The 18,847-nt window shown below is 37.9% G+C and overlaps 1 protein-coding gene across 2 annotated transcripts in view; it reads left to right on the top strand.

Annotated features, from left to right (window-relative positions):
• Positions 1 to 2,900: 2,900 nt before the first annotated feature.
• LOC128992507 (signal transducer and activator of transcription B-like) overlaps positions 2,901 to 18,847 on the top strand; it is a 45,287-nt gene continuing 29,340 nt past the window's right edge. Inside the window, exons 1-4 of one of the 2 annotated variants that reach the window (XM_054416125.1) lie at positions 2,901 to 3,095; positions 10,537 to 10,670; positions 12,326 to 12,425; positions 12,662 to 12,762. In XM_054416125.1, coding sequence (XP_054272100.1) covers positions 3,020 to 3,095; positions 10,537 to 10,670; positions 12,326 to 12,425; positions 12,662 to 12,762 — 411 coding nt within the window. In that variant the 5' untranslated portion in view covers positions 2,901 to 3,019. Of the gene's footprint in view, positions 3,096 to 9,465; positions 10,671 to 12,325; positions 12,426 to 12,661; positions 12,763 to 18,847 lie in introns of both variants that reach the window. The other variant, XM_054416116.1, reaches the window with a different exon arrangement.

The following is an 18,847-nucleotide window of genomic DNA, read 5'->3' as shown; positions in this document are numbered from 1 at the left end:
GGTACAAACGGCAAAATTCATGATATTTTACAAACTGTAATTAAATTCCAGCAATTAATCTATTTTTTCAAGTCCAACCTTTTGTAACCAAACTATAGAACTATACATAGCTTGTTCAAAAAGATAATGCCTGTAATCAATATCATAATCAAAAATATTTTACAGCATTTCAAAGCAACTATGTCTCCCAAAGATGTTTTTACCTGTTAATCAGAGCTTGAAGTGTGCAGTCAACAATTTTGAATCATAAAGAATCAACTCTATGGCTTGCTCAATGTACAAGCTTTAAGAATTTCAAAGAAACAAGTGTAGTGTTTCGTTTTTGCTTCAGGCACATAAAAATACATGGTTATAGCTTATTCATTGAACACACACAAACATCGAACTCGGTTCAATACTTTCAAACTATAATTTGCAATGTTTCCTTGAGTTGTTAAGTAAAGTATACCCCTACTTTATGAGGAAAATGTAAGCCAAATATACTCAAAATATATTAAATATTTCAAAGTTATTATACAATTTATTCCGAGTTAGTTTGGCTCTTCTATGACCAATTTTCATGATTGAGGTCTCAAATTGAAGGTATGCACGCACAGATTTCAGACCAAAGAAGCATCGGCTCGGCATATATTTATGTACTGTATTACTCGACCAAAAAACATAAATTTAATTTATTTTTTAATTCTTACTTCAATTTAAGATGTATTTCCTGTATTACGTTTAGGTGAGGACAAATTTTTTGAATGTAATTCCTAAATTTCATGGATCACATTAACTAAATTGAATGTTAAGGAAAAGGAATTTATTGTAAGATTGATTGTAAGAGGGTGGACTCATGGTCCAAGCACGTCAACCGAAGTGCATAAGATGAATGAAGAACTCCATGAATATGCTGCACTGAGCGGTGAAATGTGCATAGAGTACTTAGTTCAACCTACAAGACCTTCAGGCAAAATAGGTAGATAAATTATTGTAGAAAAATATATGTTTTCCCTGGTCGGCAGTTGCAACCCTGGTGAAAAAGTTCCAGATCTAAATGTTACACACAAATGGTTTTTTGGGTTTTTTAAATTGTTTATACACAAATCTTTCTAGGAACCGGATGATTAACATAATTTCAAACTCCACCCGTAATTATCTCTATTAATCATTTGAAACATAAAGGGTCATCAAGAAGGAGCCTGCCTCCTGCTGTGGCATTCACTGCTCGTGCAGGCTCTTAAAATACTACTAAGGATAGTCTGCACTACGGGAGGTTCTGTATGTCACCTCACCTGGTAATGTTGTGTTTGTGGGAATTAAAAAGCCTCTTATGTAGGAAATGTGGAGAGGAGGAGACAGCCTTCCATGTGATATTTATGTGCCCAGCCCTAAGGTCGTTGTATGATATCCCTTGGCCTATTGATGGGAGATCAAAGGGAAGAACAGGTTACCATCAAAAAGGTTCTCATGGTTCACTAAAAGGACCTAGGAATTGACGGAGAATGAGGACCTGTGAATGGGGATGCACAATAAAAATTCCAGCTGCTATGCAACCCCATGGTCACTTGTAAGCCTGGCCCTCTGTAAAAAAACAGTACCATAGATGAAACATACTCTTTTAGTAGATTTCTCATCCTTATAAAAACAGCTGAGGCAAAAAATATACTGTTTACACTGTAGAGTAAAGTTCATGTTTTGTTTACAATAATCATTTGTTTCTTGTTATTTCAGTATTTAAAACCTTGTTTAACCAAATAAATAAAAAAAAACTACCTAATCATAAAATACCACCGCCGCAGCAAACCTGTCGAATATGCAAATTTCCATTTATCTAAATTGATTTTCAATTAAATCTATTACATAACATTAGGTTTGAGTAACTAGGTCTGCTGCTAAAGGAAAGGAAACTAATAAAGTGTATTTTTAGTAAAATAATAATAGCTAGTATAAAATAAATAAATTTGCCAAGTTTGATCAATATATATCCATAATTAAACAAGCAAATTACAACATTTTACAATATTCTCCATAAGTGGAGTTTTAAATTTAAAATTTTTTGAATTTGTTCGGTTACCAATAACTGCACAAGAACAATTTAATATACTAAATTATTTGTTTTTTAAGCTCATCTTTAAAAATGTCTAGAGATAAATTGGGAAATGTTTTGTGTTTTGAGGGTCAAAAATGAGAAAAACAATTTTTTACCACATTAAACCCCGTTCCCATGTTTATCAAATCTATGGTCTTGTCCATGTACTTCAGATGCTTCGATAGTAACCGAAAAAATTTCGATGCAAAAAACCTATAACACCGAAATAAAACATTGATCGAACACCGAAATAAAACATTGATTGATGATTCGAAAACATCGTCCATCGATTACCGATGCTCATCTCTTCCCATTCCGCTTCTCTATATCCAAGCTCCCGAATACCACAACCACTTTCGACGGGTGGCCGTGGCAATGCGTGAGTGTTCCACCATAGATAAAACCATATAAAACATACTCCTTGAGGAGTATGTTTTATCTATGGTTCCACCATGTGAGTGGAGCGGAGCGAGACTAGACTGACTTAAGTTACTTAGTCTAGTGTTCATGAACCGGGTGGCTGAGTTGGGTTGAGTGGTGAAGCGAGACTGACTGACTAAGAAGACCGTCGTGAAGTGAAGTGTATGGTGTAGTGTTGTGTTGTGTAGTGAGTGAGTGACTACTGACTTTACTTTATTCTGTCTCTGTCTGTACGGTTCTTTTTCACGGTAACTGGTAGTGGTAACTAGTGGTATGGTAACTTTAACAGTGGTTTGGTTGGTGGTTCGGTTCGGTGGTTGGTTGGTCAGTTCTCGTTCTCAATCTCTCTCAGTCTCAGTGCAGTGTGCAGTGCAGTGTAGACTGTAGACAGTAGTAGACGTAGGTAGATAGGTACTGTGTGTAGGACTAGCGTGTAAGTAAGTAAAAGTGACGATTCAATTGTAACAGGAAACAGGGCAGAGCTTAAAGAAAACGAACTGGATAGTAGAGATACAAATTCGTATCATCATGTCGTCTTTCACATTCAAAGATTCGAGTAGGGCTGGAACGACCTCAAATAGGCCTCCTAGAGGGCTAGGTGCCGGTAAGTTTCATTTCATAGGACGAAGGTTTATTAAGCAACTAAAACTGCAATTCCTCTCTTATGACATCTTTGCATTTGCTGCGAGGCTAGGCCTAAGTTATTGGTGGATTTTGTAAACTGTCTTGGGCTTAGGCGTAGCCTAACTTAGGCCTAGCCTAACTTAGGCCTAGCCTAACTTGGTCCTAGCCTAACTTGGTCCTAGCCTAACTTAGGCCTAGCCTAACTTAGGCCTAGCCTAACTTAGGCCTAGCCTAATTTAGGCCTAGGCTAGCTTAACTTACTCCAGCCTATTAATGATAGGTCGCCAGAGGGGCTCACCCAGACTTGTTTGGAGGAGGATTATTAAGTTGGTAGCCTATGTGCTTTGCCGGAGGAATAATTACCATACCCCTAAAAGAGGGAAATTACAATTATTAACCCTCCAAGTGTCCATAGTTTAGGCCTTAATGTCCACCTATTTTTGGCGCATTTGCAAGGTTTTATTAAAACGTATCTGAGAAGCTTAAAACAATGTTAATTCTAATGTTCTATATACCATTTTGTTTGGAAAATCATGGGCTTCAATATTATATATAAAACATAAGGAACATTTAAAAAAAAAAAAAAATCTTTTAGGTAAAAAAAATATAATTTCGAAAATTTTCAAAAAAAAAATAAGTTCGCGCCTAATGAAATTGTATAAATTATAGGCCTATAAATATTTGAAAATAGCCACTTTGTTCTAAATTTTATGAGGATTACAAATATATAATAATATAAGGAAGTATATTTGCAAATAAATAAGTTATGGGCAAAAAACTGATTTCAGTACATAGCGTTTAGCTAAGAATGCATAGCCTAACCATAGCTAGGAATCTGGCTGATAATTTACATCAATATCACTACCTACTTCTTCAGGATCATCAACCAGCACTTCAAAACCACTTAAATCTTCTTATAATGCACCACGTATATCACTACTTTTGATTTTTAACACTAAAACAATGATAAACGTAATAAAACACATCAGTCATCGGTCCGGGGGAACCTAGCTGTTTACAAATACACGCACGTCAGCTGTCTGCTACAATATTTTCAGAACTAAAATGAATAGCGCTTAGAGACAGACATCTGGAGACAGCTTAGAATGTAACGGAAAGAACGATACCTAACTCGATCCAGTTCAATCCGATTCAGTCAGTTATAGAGCCTTCGCCGTAAACGATGTCTGCTTGTCGAAAAATCGGCAAGTAACACTATACAAAGTGTGGTGCTTGCCGAATTTTCGTCAAGTAACACTGGGAGGGTTAAGCTTCCAGGATTCAATGTTTTCTTTGAGGATTTTTTTGATAACAGAACTAGGCCTATGGTTAAACATGTTTTAAGTCAGTAAATTCTAGCGACCATCAACCATTAAGTTACTGCGTAAGGCCCGGTTCACACGAGAGACTTAGGCCTATTTAACTTAGCTGACTAGGCTGTGACTAGGTAAGACTAGGTAGGCCCTAAGCCCGACTGGGTAAGCTTAGCGGACCACAGGATCCTATGAGCTGTTCACACGAGCTTCGTGTCCCAAACCATTGTCAGCTCCGCTTCCCAGTCAATCATGGTAGCTACCCAGTCACCTGCTCTAGCGTCATAGCAGTACACGTTTCCTTAACTTATGGGAGCGTTCACACGAGCGATCGGGTGGTGCAACTCGCATTCTTCCCTTTGTTCACATTGTGCACCAGTGATGGATATGAGTAGTTTTGATATCCATTTTTTCATAAAGTCTGTGGATATGTCCTCGTGTGAACCGGTGTATCCTGTGGTCCGCTACCCAGTCGGGCTTACCTAATCACAGCCTAACCTAGTCACCTAGATAAGTCGCACTTGTGCAAAGGGACTTATCTTACTTATTAGAGCTAGTGCTTAGATTTTTTTTAAATTAGAATATTAGGTTTTATCATATTTTATCACTAAATTATTGTTTGAAAAATATTATAGGCCTAGGTAGGCTATTGTTTGTTTCATATCTAAGGATAGTTTCAGTACTCTCCTTGTAAGGTGCTCCTTGAACATTTTTTCTAGGCCATAGGCTAGGCCTATCTCATTTGTATCTCCTTTTATCAGTGCTTTCTGTTTTAGCGAATTTTTCTCTATAGGGAAGTAGGTAGTATAAGAATTAAAATTATTGTTTTTTACAAAATTATTCACTTTTAGCAAATTTACTTACCTAGGCCCTAGCCTAGGTAGCCTATAGTAGTCTATTACCGTAGGTGGCACAGTAGGCCTAAGACCTAGGTCCGGGACCCATTTACTTTTTCATTTTGATGTCCACAGAGGCCAAAAAACACCATTTGTTTAAATTCTTATAAGTTATTTGTATTATATTTATATCTGCCTAAGTTATACGTCCGTAGCCTAAACGCGATAACTTGAGTACCGGTAGCCTAATTTTTGTCTGATTTTGATGAAATTTGGTTTAAAGGTGTAAGGTGGGATAAACTTGAATGAGTTGGCGAACCAGCATGATCGGACCATGGGAACGGGGTTTTATAGGGTAGCCTAAATATTGGGTTTTCACATTTTTTACCCTTTACCGGTAAACACACAATTTTCCAATTTCTCTCTAGACCTTTTAAAAGAGCTTTAACCCTAGCAGTGGCCAATCGTCGTCTGGTGACGATCTGACGTTGATGCTTAGAATGGCCAAAGTCGTCTGGTGACGATGTGGGCCGAAATTTTTTTAGCGGTAAAAAAAACACGTATAATCAACTCAGATGAGAATATACCATTCGAAAGATCACATTCTGAACTTTCATTTTATTACATAAACAAACCCTGTTGGTAGCAGGTAGGCCTATATAACAATGTCACGACGATTAGAAATCAAATGAATTTTTGGCGCGGCACGACTTTTGCAGCGGACACTTGGGAACTGGCAAAACACGTCTTGTTTGGCATTACCCTGCTCTGGTAATTTTCGTCGTGGGATGTTGTGGGTGGTACCACTGAATAGCCATTGATTTTATCTTCATTGTGGTAGTAATATTTAGAACGAAATATTGATTGCACAACCGGTACGATTTTATGAAAACAGCTGTTTTCGAAATTTTTAACAAATGGCCAATGGTCGTCATGTGACGATGTGGAAAATACGAATTACATACAGTGTAATTTATTATTACTAGTCATATAGTATGTCATTTTGAAGAGGAAGAAATATAGATTCAGAGAGTGGCAGCCCTGCACTCAGGGTTATTTCTGTATGCTCGCATGTAGACGACGGAAGTGAGTCATTACTGCAACAGTCTGTCAGCTGTCTTGTATTCGCCATTGTTTGTTTGTGTTGTTGCCGGTAATAGTGTTCGTTCTCGTGTTATCCGCGATTTATTACTAAATACGTTATTAGTTCGTAGTGTTAGTGTTAGTGAAGTTTGTGTGACTTTTTTTGATTCCTTACTTCATTAGCTTTACAAACATGTATATTTCATTATTAGTATACACATAAGTTTATATTATAGAACTTTTTACATCATAAACTAACACTGTACGGTTTTCAATTTTTTCGGTTCTCCGTTTGTCATTACCTATATTTTTTATTATTATTGTATTATTTGTATTATTTTTTAATGAGAGTTATATTTCAATAGACATAAATTGAGGTTACTAACCTGTCGTCAATCAGTCCTCTACTGTCTTCGATGTCTATAGTTTCGGGGTTATAACCCCATTTTCAAATCTTCTCTTCAGTTGTCAAATGTCAAACATATTCTCTTGCGTAAGCCGTCGTCAAAATTACTTTACACATACACAAAACACACACGAAAACAGCAGTCTGGTTTTGTCCTTGGCCGGCCTCACGCGCGTGTACATGATTTGTAATTATAAATGTTTTCGTGTGTGTTTATGTGTATGTGTAAAGTAATTTTGACGACGGCTTAGAGAAGATTTGAAAATGGGGTTATAACCCCGAAACGATAGTCATCGAAGACAATAGAGGACTGATTGACGACAGGTTAGTAACCTCATTTTAAGTCAATAGATCAATCCTGGAGGCAAATTATGTAGGCCCATATATATTTCAATAGGATGTTTTACTTTTCAATAATGCGCTCCTCTAGTTGCTGTTAGTAGCCTATATTTAAGGAATTGTCTTTGGAGTTTTTCCATTCCTTTATTTAATTTTCTAGAATAACGTACGGTACTTGTTTTTCTTAGCTACTAATTTTTTTTGAGTTTTTCTTTGTTCTCCGTTAGCAGCATGCTGCCAACCTCGGATGCTAAAGATAGTGATGTTTCAAGTTCAGCTGATTCTATGTCACTTAGGATACTAATTCTTTGCTCTAGTTCGTCTACACTGGGGTTTTGGACTTTGGTATCTTCAGTACATAAATTACATTTCCAGCTTTGTATCTCTAGGTTCGTAAGCGAGTTGAGGCATTTGGAGTGATACCATTGATTGCACTCTCCGGTACACAGAATGCCTTTGTTTTAACCCCTATGTTGCATATTCCGCATGGATATTTTGACATGATTTATGATGGTGTCTGATTGTCACTATTTTTTTTTAGGTGGGTTTAGTTGTTGATGGTTGTGAAATAAATTTCCTCTTGGTTTGGTCAAATTGTTTGAGTGTTTTTGATCAGGAATATTATGTCAATTGATTATATGTGCAGTCTTGCATTAGTGACTTGAAAGCACAGCTCAGCTCATGTTGGCATTGGTAAGCTAAGATGGAATGTGCTGATTGTGCTTTTGTCAGCATTGCTTCTCACCAGCTGTCACAGTTTTAATTGGTTCTGTAAATACTAAATAGTATATCTTATTCATAAATAAATATCATGGAATTTTTCAGTTTATAGTCAGAAGATTAGGCTATACAAATTTATTTTGGTGCTTGATTCAATATTTTAATGCTGAGAGCAAGGTATGTTTGTGAGTTGCAATCGCTTGTGCAGCAGATTTGTTTTCAGATTGCATTTACTCTTTAGGTAGGCCTATGCCTATGCAAATCTTAGTTTCTCATGATTTTCGTGTACTTACAGTTGATGAGTACAGGTTTGTGTGAAGTGATGTAGGCCTAGGTAATTTTGGTTTTACCACACAACTTCAAATTCACTGAAATAATGGGGAGCACTAGTCCCTACAGTTGGTGATGAGTGTCCGCCATTTTAGATTTTTTTTTACAAAGATACATCAAATAGCAGATATTATTTTATAGTGTCACTAGGCTACATCATTCATTGTAGACTATGTAAACTTTGGTCACCATTGCAGAGCCCGAGACGGTACAAGTGCTTCTAAAGGTACAAAAACAACAACCCACTCGGGGGTTGCACGGGACCTCACTCTAGGAACGCGAGTGGTGGCGCACAGAAGTTGGCTTCATGCAACGTGTCTCCAGAGAATACAAACCTTATAAAAAGCAGAATGCTTATGGGGAATAGTCGCACTGGATTTGGCCGCCGAAATGAGCTTTGTGCGGCCGCCGCTAGTTAGCACTAGCCTCTCTCTATCTCTCCCCCCCTCTCTCTCTCTTCGCTTATTTGCTGTCTCACTCACACAGCTGCGTGTGAGATTCTGGGCAGCACCTTTTCTACCAAGCAGTTGCCGCGGGAACTTGCCAAAAAAAATTCAGGCTGATTTTTTAACATGGGCATTTTTTTCCTTATAGGCTAAGGTTTTTTTTACTTTGGTGACTCTCTGGTTTAAACTAGCTAGGCTAATAGGAGTAGTATGACGGGGGAAGGGAGAGCGAAAAAATGATCTAATGATGTTCCATCGGTTCCTATAAAGAGGTTGGTTATTCTTAAAACTGTGGGCCGACAATATCACATATTTCTTTTTCAAAATAAATGTGCTCGGAAGAAAAGTCCGTTTTGTCGTTTTGTCACCTACCTATGTGTGTTTGTAAACGTAATGGCTACCACACTGCGAAGTGCCATCACATACTATGCGTATCAAACTATTACCTTACCGTAACACTAATACCGAAACCCTACCTAGGCTGACGTTAACCGAAACCCCCGGTCTGTGAGACCCCGCTTTAAAATACACACTAACGCTGGGCTTCTGAGACGGACATGTTATGAACAGACAACCTGTCAAGGTCACGACACCCATGCAAAATGAACAAACAATAGGCTATATCAATTCGTAGGGAAGGCAAAGGGGGAAGGTATTGGGGGAATAGAATCTCCCAAGTAAACAGTGTTGCGAACATGCGATTTTGAAAATTCCCGTGGGTCTGTCAGTCCGGGGTTTTGGTATTAGTGTTAACGATGGGTTATTATCAATGCTAGAATCATATTCACTGTCTTGATTTCCTATAAATTTCCTTGTCATACACTCTATAATTTATTTATTTTTTTGTTGTTAAAAGTAACGCTTTCAAATATTTTAGGTAATGAAGGCGGACCTAACCAACGAAGGCCAAGGGGTAGGCCAAACTACAACTATAGGCAGAGTGATGAAATTATGGAAACTGATAATTCAGTGACAAACATACACTCAACAAATATGACAGAAAATCGTTACCCAAGAGTTAGTACTTTAAGAGGTGGGCCATATTTGAGAGCTATGGACAACGCTTTAAGGTTTTGGCAAAGACCTGGGTCAACTGAGATTTTAAGGAAAGAGCTTTTAGGAACATTCACAAATATGCTGCCGCCTCTCTCTTTTTTAGAATCTGAAGCAGTCTGTGATGAAGGTAAAAAATCAAACACTGAATGTAAGCCAATGCGCACTATGAACGATTGGTCACTAATACCTCGTAATTCTACACTTCAGACAACAGATTTCTCACATGAAATGGACTCTGAAAATTCAACCAATAGTGTTGACTTCAGAAAGAGAAAATCGCCAAATAATGCAAAAGCAAGTTATAAAAGAGAGAATGATAATGTAAAAGGAAATGATTATGTTAACACGAATAACAATATGTCAGAAAAAACTGATAACAGACCTGTTGGGTACCCAAGTTCCAATATTGAGTTACGGTCAAGAATGAATGCTTTAAAATCCAAAGCATCTCTAAAGGTAATGAGAAAAGTCACTAAGGAAAGTTATGAAAGAGAGAATGATTATGTAAAAGGAAATGATTATGTTAACACGAATAACAATATGTCAGAAAAAACTGAAAACAGACCTGTGAGGAAACCAAGTTCCAATATTGAGTCACTGTCAAAAATGGATGCTTTAAAATCCAAAGCATCTCCAAAGGTAATGAGAAAAGTCACTAAGGAAGAAAGAATCACTATAATGAACCAACATGGTTTTGACACAAATGTTTTAAATCGACCAAGTTCTTCCAACGGTGGAATATCCCATAGAGCAACGCCTCGCATTAGGCATAACCTAACTGAACTAAACGAGGATCTTTCTGTAGGTAGTTCTGAACATAATCATGGTGACTATGTGAAGCGTGAAAATGTTAAATCAAAAAATGCACTACTTAAGGAGACGGGCTTTACAGGTGGGAAACAGCTCAACATCAACCGCCCTGTAAGAGATTCTAATGAACGAGTCCCTACTCGCGCTGAAGCGTTGAATAGAATCGAAGAGCGGTATGAAGTTGAAAGAGCCATACACGAAGAAAAGAAGAGAGAGGTATGTATTAAAAATCTTTTATAAAAGTCTCTAGAGCTATGCTAATTAATAATAGTGTTGTCTAACCAGTAATAACTCAGGGCATTAATAATACCGTATCGCATCGGAATATCTGAAGCTTGTTTTACTATTCTCTCCTTTGTTCTGAGTAAAGTTTGAGTATGTAGAGATGAAGATTATCTCGTTCGGTTTAAATTTGGCATAAATTATCGTAAAATTGGCGTTGTTCTGTTAAACATTGTGGGTTTATGTGTCAACAAACATGGCTTGTAAGCTTTTATTCTAGGTCTTCATTCCCTGAACAGACCCATTTTTTCAGCCCCACGCTCTTGATGCTGTCTGTTAGATTTTTGTTTTGTATGCAATGGGTGTACTGTACAAGCAAAAAAAACTCAGATTTCGATAAAAATTTTGTTGTAACTATATCCAAAGAATTTATGAAGTTTCAAAAAATGCCAAATATAAAGTAACAACTGAAAACAAAAACTTAACTATTTACTAATCAATTATATGTTATTAAGGTATATTTCAATAAGTTTACATTGTTAAGTTTTAGGACCAAACAGGATCGCCTACGAATAGTTTTTGCTTCATAAAGTTTATGTTAAAACACTTAAATAGCCTGTTCAGAAGGTGCTGATGACTCCACAGTACTGTATTCTCTTCAGTGCTTATAAATCAAAATATCTGGGTACCTGTATAAAGAGTGCTTATGTCACATAGATAATTATTATTCAATTTTATATTACACAATGTTTATGCGAATTTCCCATATAGGGAATAAGCTATTACCGTAGTACTCATGGTAAGACCTGGACGCGGGACCGATTTTTTTTTTCGTTTTGAGGTCCCTAGAGGCCAAAAACACCATCCGTTCAAATTCATATATATATATATGTGTGTGTCTGTCAGCACGATAACTCGAGCAAAAATTATCCGATTTTGATGAAATTTGGTACAAACGTGTAAACCTACGTTTATTCGAACGAGTTCGCGATCCAGCATGATCGGACCATGGGAACGGGTGTTTACGGGTGGTTTTATGGGGTAAAAATAGGTTTTTCCAATTTTTGACAAAAAAAAAAAAAAAAATTAGCAATTTATTTCCAAACTATTTTTTAGAGCTTCAAAAATCAAATAAGTTAGTATATTGAAGCGTTATTATGCGCCTAATGGTTACGGAGAAAATTCCAAAAAATTGTAAATTTAAAATTTCCATGTTATTCTTATGGAGAATGAGTAAACTGTTGTAGTTTGCTTGTTTATGAACATATTTTGATCAAATTTGGAAAATGTTTTTATTTCTTACTAACTATTAACATTTTACAAAAAAAAACAGTTTTACCCTCCCTGATGCAGCAAACCTAAGTACTTGTTAAACTAATTCTATTTAAATCGGGAATAAATGTTATATTTTTAAGTAGACATTTCAGTGTAAATCCAATCAGTCAAATGGAAATTCGCTTAGTCTGCAGGTTTGCTGCGGCGGGGGTATTTTTTCTTACTTCTCTGGCCTCTCATATCTAGCAATCTAAAACTTATCAACAGTTTAGCGTTTATTTTTTATTTTTATTATTGATTAAGTTATGTAACGAATTTTGTATGTTTTACACTTAGAATTTGTGTTTTTTTAAGTTTATTTTATTTTTCAACAGAAAGAGGCAAAGAAAAGAGAAGAGTATTTGGCCAGATATAAACACGTTGATCAGGGTCACCGTTTGAGCGATGATCTGTTAGATGAAGCCGCAGGTTATGGTAAGAGAAAAGTTATCATTTTTTAAATATAATATACCAAAGCCAAAACAGTGAATCAAAGTGTTATCATGTTGTGAATCCTTTCTTTCTTGATTAAAAAAACTCCATGTGTCCTTAGGTGTCCATGGGTCCACCTATGAACCATAATAACAAAACGTATTGTCTACCAGATATTGGTGAATTATATTTATTAACACTGATAATTCTCCAAATAATAACAGTTGTACATGTTTTAGCTGTGGATTATAAGCCAAAGGAATCTCTGGAAGAGGTTCGGAAGCGACAACAAAAGCACTTCAACAACATCGCTTTAGTTTTTCAAGAGGAACAAAGAAAGGTTGATCCTTTTTAAAATCTTGTTTTTGTTGTTATTCATTAAAATACATCTGAAAAGTTTCAGGATTTTAACAGAGTTTTAAGTAGCAATAGTAAATACACTATTGAAATGATTATTTTAGTATGGGTATAATGTGTTTGCACTCAAACTATTGTATAGTAAAACCAACAATACAGTAAAACCATGTAAACCCCTAACAGAAAAAGATAAAAGATTTGATCTGATTATCTATACTGTACTTTAATTTTTCTTTTAACAAATGATATGGAATTTAAAGGACATGTCTATGCAAAGATGTCTACAACAGTAGTTTAAATTTGATATGTTTGTTGTAATTGCTGTTATATGAGACTCTTCAACCCACCTATGTTTTCTGAGATACGTTTTGTCGTGTGCTCCATTAAATTCTGATGGTGGAGCAAGACTGACTACTTGTGCCACGAATGACAGTTCCCAAAGCATAGCTCTTTTTCCGATTGATGAGCATTTTTTATTATGGTTTTAGTTTAACGAGGTAAAGCTAAAAATGGTTTAACTGTATCATTGAGCGTAGCTCTTTGGGATCAACTTCAATGCATCAAATAAAGCAACATCACTCAATAACGGCAGAACACATTTCAGCTAAACTTAACAAGATTACTTAGACTAATAGTGAGATGGTTAATAAACAAACAAATTTCAATTAGATAAGGCTTACCTTACCTTACCTCCTTGGCCACTCAAACCTAAGAAGGTTTTTGGCCTCGCCAACAAGTTGCCTCCACTGCTGCCGATCTGCCGCCATGTCAAGAGATGCCCCCACTCTGCGTAGGTCCTTCTGGACTTGGTCTCTCCATCTCAACTTCGGTCTTCCTAGCGGGCGAGTGCCTCGTGGTTGTCCATTGGCAATCTTCTTAAGCATACTTTCTTCTTCCCTTCTTTCTACATGGCCTGCCCATCTCAGTCGTCTACTCTTCACTATGGCTACAATGTCCGGTTCTTTGTACAGTTCTCGGAGCTCTCGGTTTTTTCTTATTCGCCACATACCTTCTTCATTTATAGGTCCGAAAATCTTCCTCAAAATTTTGTTCTCAAAAATTATAAGTTTGTTTTCATGATTTTTAGTTAATGTCCAGATTTCCGAACCATATAAAAGCACTGGTTGAATTAAAGTTTTATAGATTCTTAATTTTGTGTTTTTGGATAGTATTTTTGAACTAAATATTTTTGATACGCCCCAGAAACATTTGGTTGCTGCAATCAGTCTCTTTTCTATTTCTGTTCCTCTTTCATTATTCCAGTTAACTGAGACTCCGAGGTATTTAAATTCGTTTACTCTTTCAAAATTATGGTTATTGACCCTAAAAGGTTCAGCTCCTTCAGTTTGGGTTCTTCCGACTTTCAGATATTTTGACTTCTCTTCACTTATTTTAAGTCCAATCTTATTTGCTTCCCTTATAATAATCTCAGTAAGCTTACCTAGGTCCTCTTTTGATTCTGCAACTAATGCAACATCATCCGCAAAAGCAAGTGTGTTTACTATAGATAAGGCTAATGCAATTTAAAACGAACTTAAAATTTCCAAATTTTAACATTAGGCTTATGGGACTAAAGTAGCCATATGGCAGTTTTTTGTTTACAAGAAAAATGTAAACAAGAGAATCATAACGTATTTCTGAAGTTTCTAGACTTTTCTTTTAAACGTTTTTAAACCATTCTATTACAACTACACGTATCGTATATTACGTCCACTAACCTGTTACTCATTTGCTAGACTGCTTGTCTCCGACGTCGGGCTGTGACGTCAGCTGTTGTCGTCATCGGTGGTCAGTGTAGCCAATTCATAAACTTAAATTCCTCTTGCTACTTTACTTTTATAATATACTACACTCGCCCCAACTTAAAATCAAGCTCTTCTTTTAATAGGCCTAAATAATAGTCCTAGGCCTAATACCAAAAAACCTTAACCAATTTCAAAGTCCATAGTTCATTGCATTTAACTTAAAACTTTTCTTCAAATAACTCAAAATAAAAATTACTTCTTCAGTTACACAGTCGACTGTTTACTTAAAGATCAAGCCTCCTCGGCTTACGAACGGCCCGTTGAGACCGTCTAAGAAGTTGCGGGCTTGACTGCACTTCATGTCTTTCTTCAAGTCTTGGTAGAGGGCTAGATGCTTCTGGCAGGCTTCGCCTCTGATGTGAGGGCGTTATCGCCGCTGGCTGAGGGCTAGGTATTTTCACTGGTGAAATAGGCCTAACCGGAGGTGACGCCTTGACTGGTGATGGCTGTGGAATTCGCCTATCCACCAAAGTCTCCTCTTCGTCTCCCAGAAGACTGGAACGCAGATGGTCCGCATGACAGAACCGGACCTTGCCTAACACACTTACAACATAAGTCGCAGGGCTTCTTTGCTCCATCACTTTTCCCGGAACCCAGGACACATGCTCCCCTCTGACCGTCTTCACCCACACCTTATCTCCTTTGCCAAAATATCTAGCACCACATCGGATGCTGTTTGCAGCTGAACGTTGCTGTTCCTTCTTTTTATCAATCACTGACAACAAATTAGGCTTAAGTAGGGTTAATTTTGTTCTGGGTTTCCATTGGAGAAACAACTCGGCTGGTGGGAGTCCAGTTACTGTGCTGGGTGTGTTCCGGTACACAAACAGGAAGTTGTCTAATTTATGCTGTAAGGTAACACCTTCCAATTGACTTTCTATCACTTGCCTCTGCAGATTTTTCTTTACCTCTTGCACACATCTTTCGGCTGCGCCATTGGACGCAGGGTGATAGGGGGGTGACAAGGTGAATTTTATACCATTCCTACTCAGAAACTCCCTGAACTCGGCACTCGTAAAATTAGGTGCATTGTCACTTACCAGTTCTTCCGGCAACCCATAAGCAGCAAACAAGGTTCGTAATCTTTCAATGGTTTTGAATGATGTAGTTGATTTCATAAGAAATACTTCAAGCCATTTTGAAAAACTGTCAACTACAACTAACAGCTGTTGTCTAGTTTGCGGATCTTCCGCATAGTCAATATGAATTCTCTGCCATCTGTTGGTAGTTCTAGGCCATTGATACAATGGCACCTTAACAGCAGCATTTCTAGTGCACTGACAAACAGTGCAGGTAGACACTGTTTCCTCTATATTTTTCTCCAGACCAGGCCACCAGACGTAGCTCCTGGCTAACATTTTCATACGCGATATTCCTGGATGCTGGTCATGTAGTAATCGGATTACAGCACTCCGAAGCTTATCGGGCACGACTACTCGTGCTCCCCAAACGACACAATTGTTGTCAACCGACAGTTCATCCTTCCTTCTGAATTATGCAATTAACTCAGGTTCATCGGCCGAACGCCAACCGTGCCAAATAAAGTCCCTTACTTTTGATAACACAGGATCCCTATCAGTCAATCTAGCAATATCTTTAGCCGTAATAGGTGTGTCGTCACTCACCAATTTGTAGCAGCTAAATACTTCCACCACATTTTCCACGTGAGAGAGGTGATTGGCCTCCAATTCCATGGTCTCATCATTGGGCAGCGGCAATCTTGAAAGGGCATCAGCATGAGGGAGATCCACCCCACGCCTGTACTTCACCTCGAAGTTATAGGCTGACAAAATCAACGCCCAGCGTTGAAGACGAGCCGCAGCTACACACGGCACTCCTCGCTTACTTCCAAAAATGGCAACCAAAGGCGCATGATCTGTCTGCAACACAACGTTTGAACGACCATAAATGTATTTATGGAACTTTTTGACTCCAAACACAAGCGCCAACGCTTCTTTGTGAAGTTGAGAGTAATTCTTTTCACTTGCACTCAAAGATTTTGAGGCAAACGCTATTGGTTTTTCCACACTGTCAATGAGATGAGAAAGTACTGCTCCAACACCCCGTGGGCTCGCATCACATGTCAAAATCAAAGGTTTATGCACGTCATAGTGAACCAATACATCAGTAGACAACACCCATTGTTTACTCTGCTGAAAAACCTCTGAACACCTTTTAGACCATACCCAAGGTTCGTCCTTTCTAAGTAGGTCATATAAACAGCTTATTTTATCTGACAGGTTACAAATGAATTTACCATAATAGTTGATTAGGCCTACATAGGCCTTGAGCTCTTCCTTACACGTTGGTTCTGGAGCGTCACGGATCGCTTCCAAAATACCTTCCTGGGGACTAATTCCCTCTGAAGTCAAACAGTATCCCAGATATTGAACAGAAGGCTGTAAAAATTTACATTTGCTTTGGTTTACCTTAACTCCATAGCTTTGAAGTCGCTGCAGAACATGTTCCAATCTTGTTAGAGCCTCCTCTCGGGATGATCCACCAACCAACACATCATCTAGGTACGCCACTGTACCTGGGAGTCCTCCAATTATCTTGTCCATCGCCGCCTGGAAGAGGGCCGGGGCTGACGACAAGCCATATGGTAAGCGACGTAGCCGCACGAGACCTTTATGTGTCGCCAATGTCAAAAGTTCCTGAGACTCCTCTGCAACAGCAAGCTGGAGGTACGCCGCCTCCAAATCCAACACAGAAAAACATTTACAGCCTGCTAACGAGGCAAATATATCTTCGGGCTGCGGCAACGGATAATGTTCTGACTGTATAACCTGGTTCAGAGTAACTTTAAAGTCCCCGCACAAGCGGACGCCTTGTTTCTTTTGTATAACTACTATTGGGGTAGCCCACTGTGAGCTTGTAACAGGGTAGGCAATACCTTCGGATATCATCCGATCAATCTCTTGTTCAACAGAAGTACGCAAAGCGTACGGAACAGGTCTATATTTACAAAACTTAGGGATAGAGTTTTCTTTTAAGACTATCCTAGCCTCAACATCTTTGATCTCCCCCGGACCACCTCTAAATACAGAGACATATTTTTGTTTTAATGCCTTAACCTCATTAGGTTCTATAGAAACCTTTCCGGTTAGGTTAGGTGAAACCCCATCTTTAGCTGCCTCATTAGGCTTGGGTTCATGACTACCAGTAGCGGTTGCGCTAGCAAAATTACATGAGAAAATAGATTTCCAATCTAAATCAATGTGCTTAATCCAGTTTCTTCCTAAGAGCATTGGTTGGTTAGTACGATTTATTTGAACCACAATCATAGGCAAACAATAAGAATGGTCCTTGTAGTCAACATTGACTTGAGCTTGCCCAGTTACTATGACTTCGTTGCCAGAATAGGTTAACAACTTAATATCTACAGATCTCAATGGAACGTGAGAAAAATATTTCTCAAATATTTCCTGAGGACACACTGACAGTGCCGAACCAATGTCAATTTCCATAACTACAGGCACATTCTCTATAGCTAGCCTTACCTTGTAATCAGAGTTACTTGAGCATGAACCAATATTATATAGAGACAAATTTTCCACTTCCTCATTTATGTCTAGGCTAGGCTTCCCTTTATCTTCCAGTTGATGCACCTTATACCTTCCTTTTAGCTGGCTTTTTTGCGGCAGTTTCGCCTTTAGATTTGCACGCCTTGCTAAGATGGCCTACTCTTCTACACAAATTACACCTATAATTACTATAAGGACACATATGAGCCTTATGATCCCAACTTGTGCAACGATAACACTTTATCTTGCTATCATTATTTTTCTCTTCAAAAGATTTTAACTTGTACCCAGCAGGATTCCCACTTTTCACAGGACCACGTGCACACTTTTTCACACTAAATTTGGAAATATCTTGCACAGGATGATTCCCGAATAAGCCTGTTCTAGCATGAGCGCTTGAGCAAAAGTTTTGCTCAAATCTAATTCTTCGGAAAGCAACTTTTGCCTTATTCCATCATTACTAATGCCTGATATTAGTTTGTCCCTCAAAGCATCATTTAAGAATGTACCGAAATTACAAGTACTGGCTAAATGTTTGATAGCGACCATAAATTCCGCTATTGACTCTGCCGGTTTTTGACAACGACTATAAAACGTATATCGTTCCGCAACAACGAGCCTTTTAGGAGCAAAATGTTCTTCCAATGTTTTGCTTAGGCTTTCGTATGTTTCATCGTCAATCTTCTTAGGGGATATTAAGTCCATTAAAACTGCCAAAATCTTAGGCCCAATCACT

The sequence above is a fragment of the Macrosteles quadrilineatus genome, unplaced genomic scaffold (genome assembly GCF_028750875.1).
Source record: "Macrosteles quadrilineatus isolate MER2022 unplaced genomic scaffold, UCM_ALF_1.0 Scaffold_1__1_contigs__length_201487025, whole genome shotgun sequence".
Lineage (NCBI taxonomy): Eukaryota > Metazoa > Arthropoda > Insecta > Hemiptera > Cicadellidae > Macrosteles > Macrosteles quadrilineatus.
This window is presented reverse-complemented; position numbering and strand designations above follow the sequence as displayed.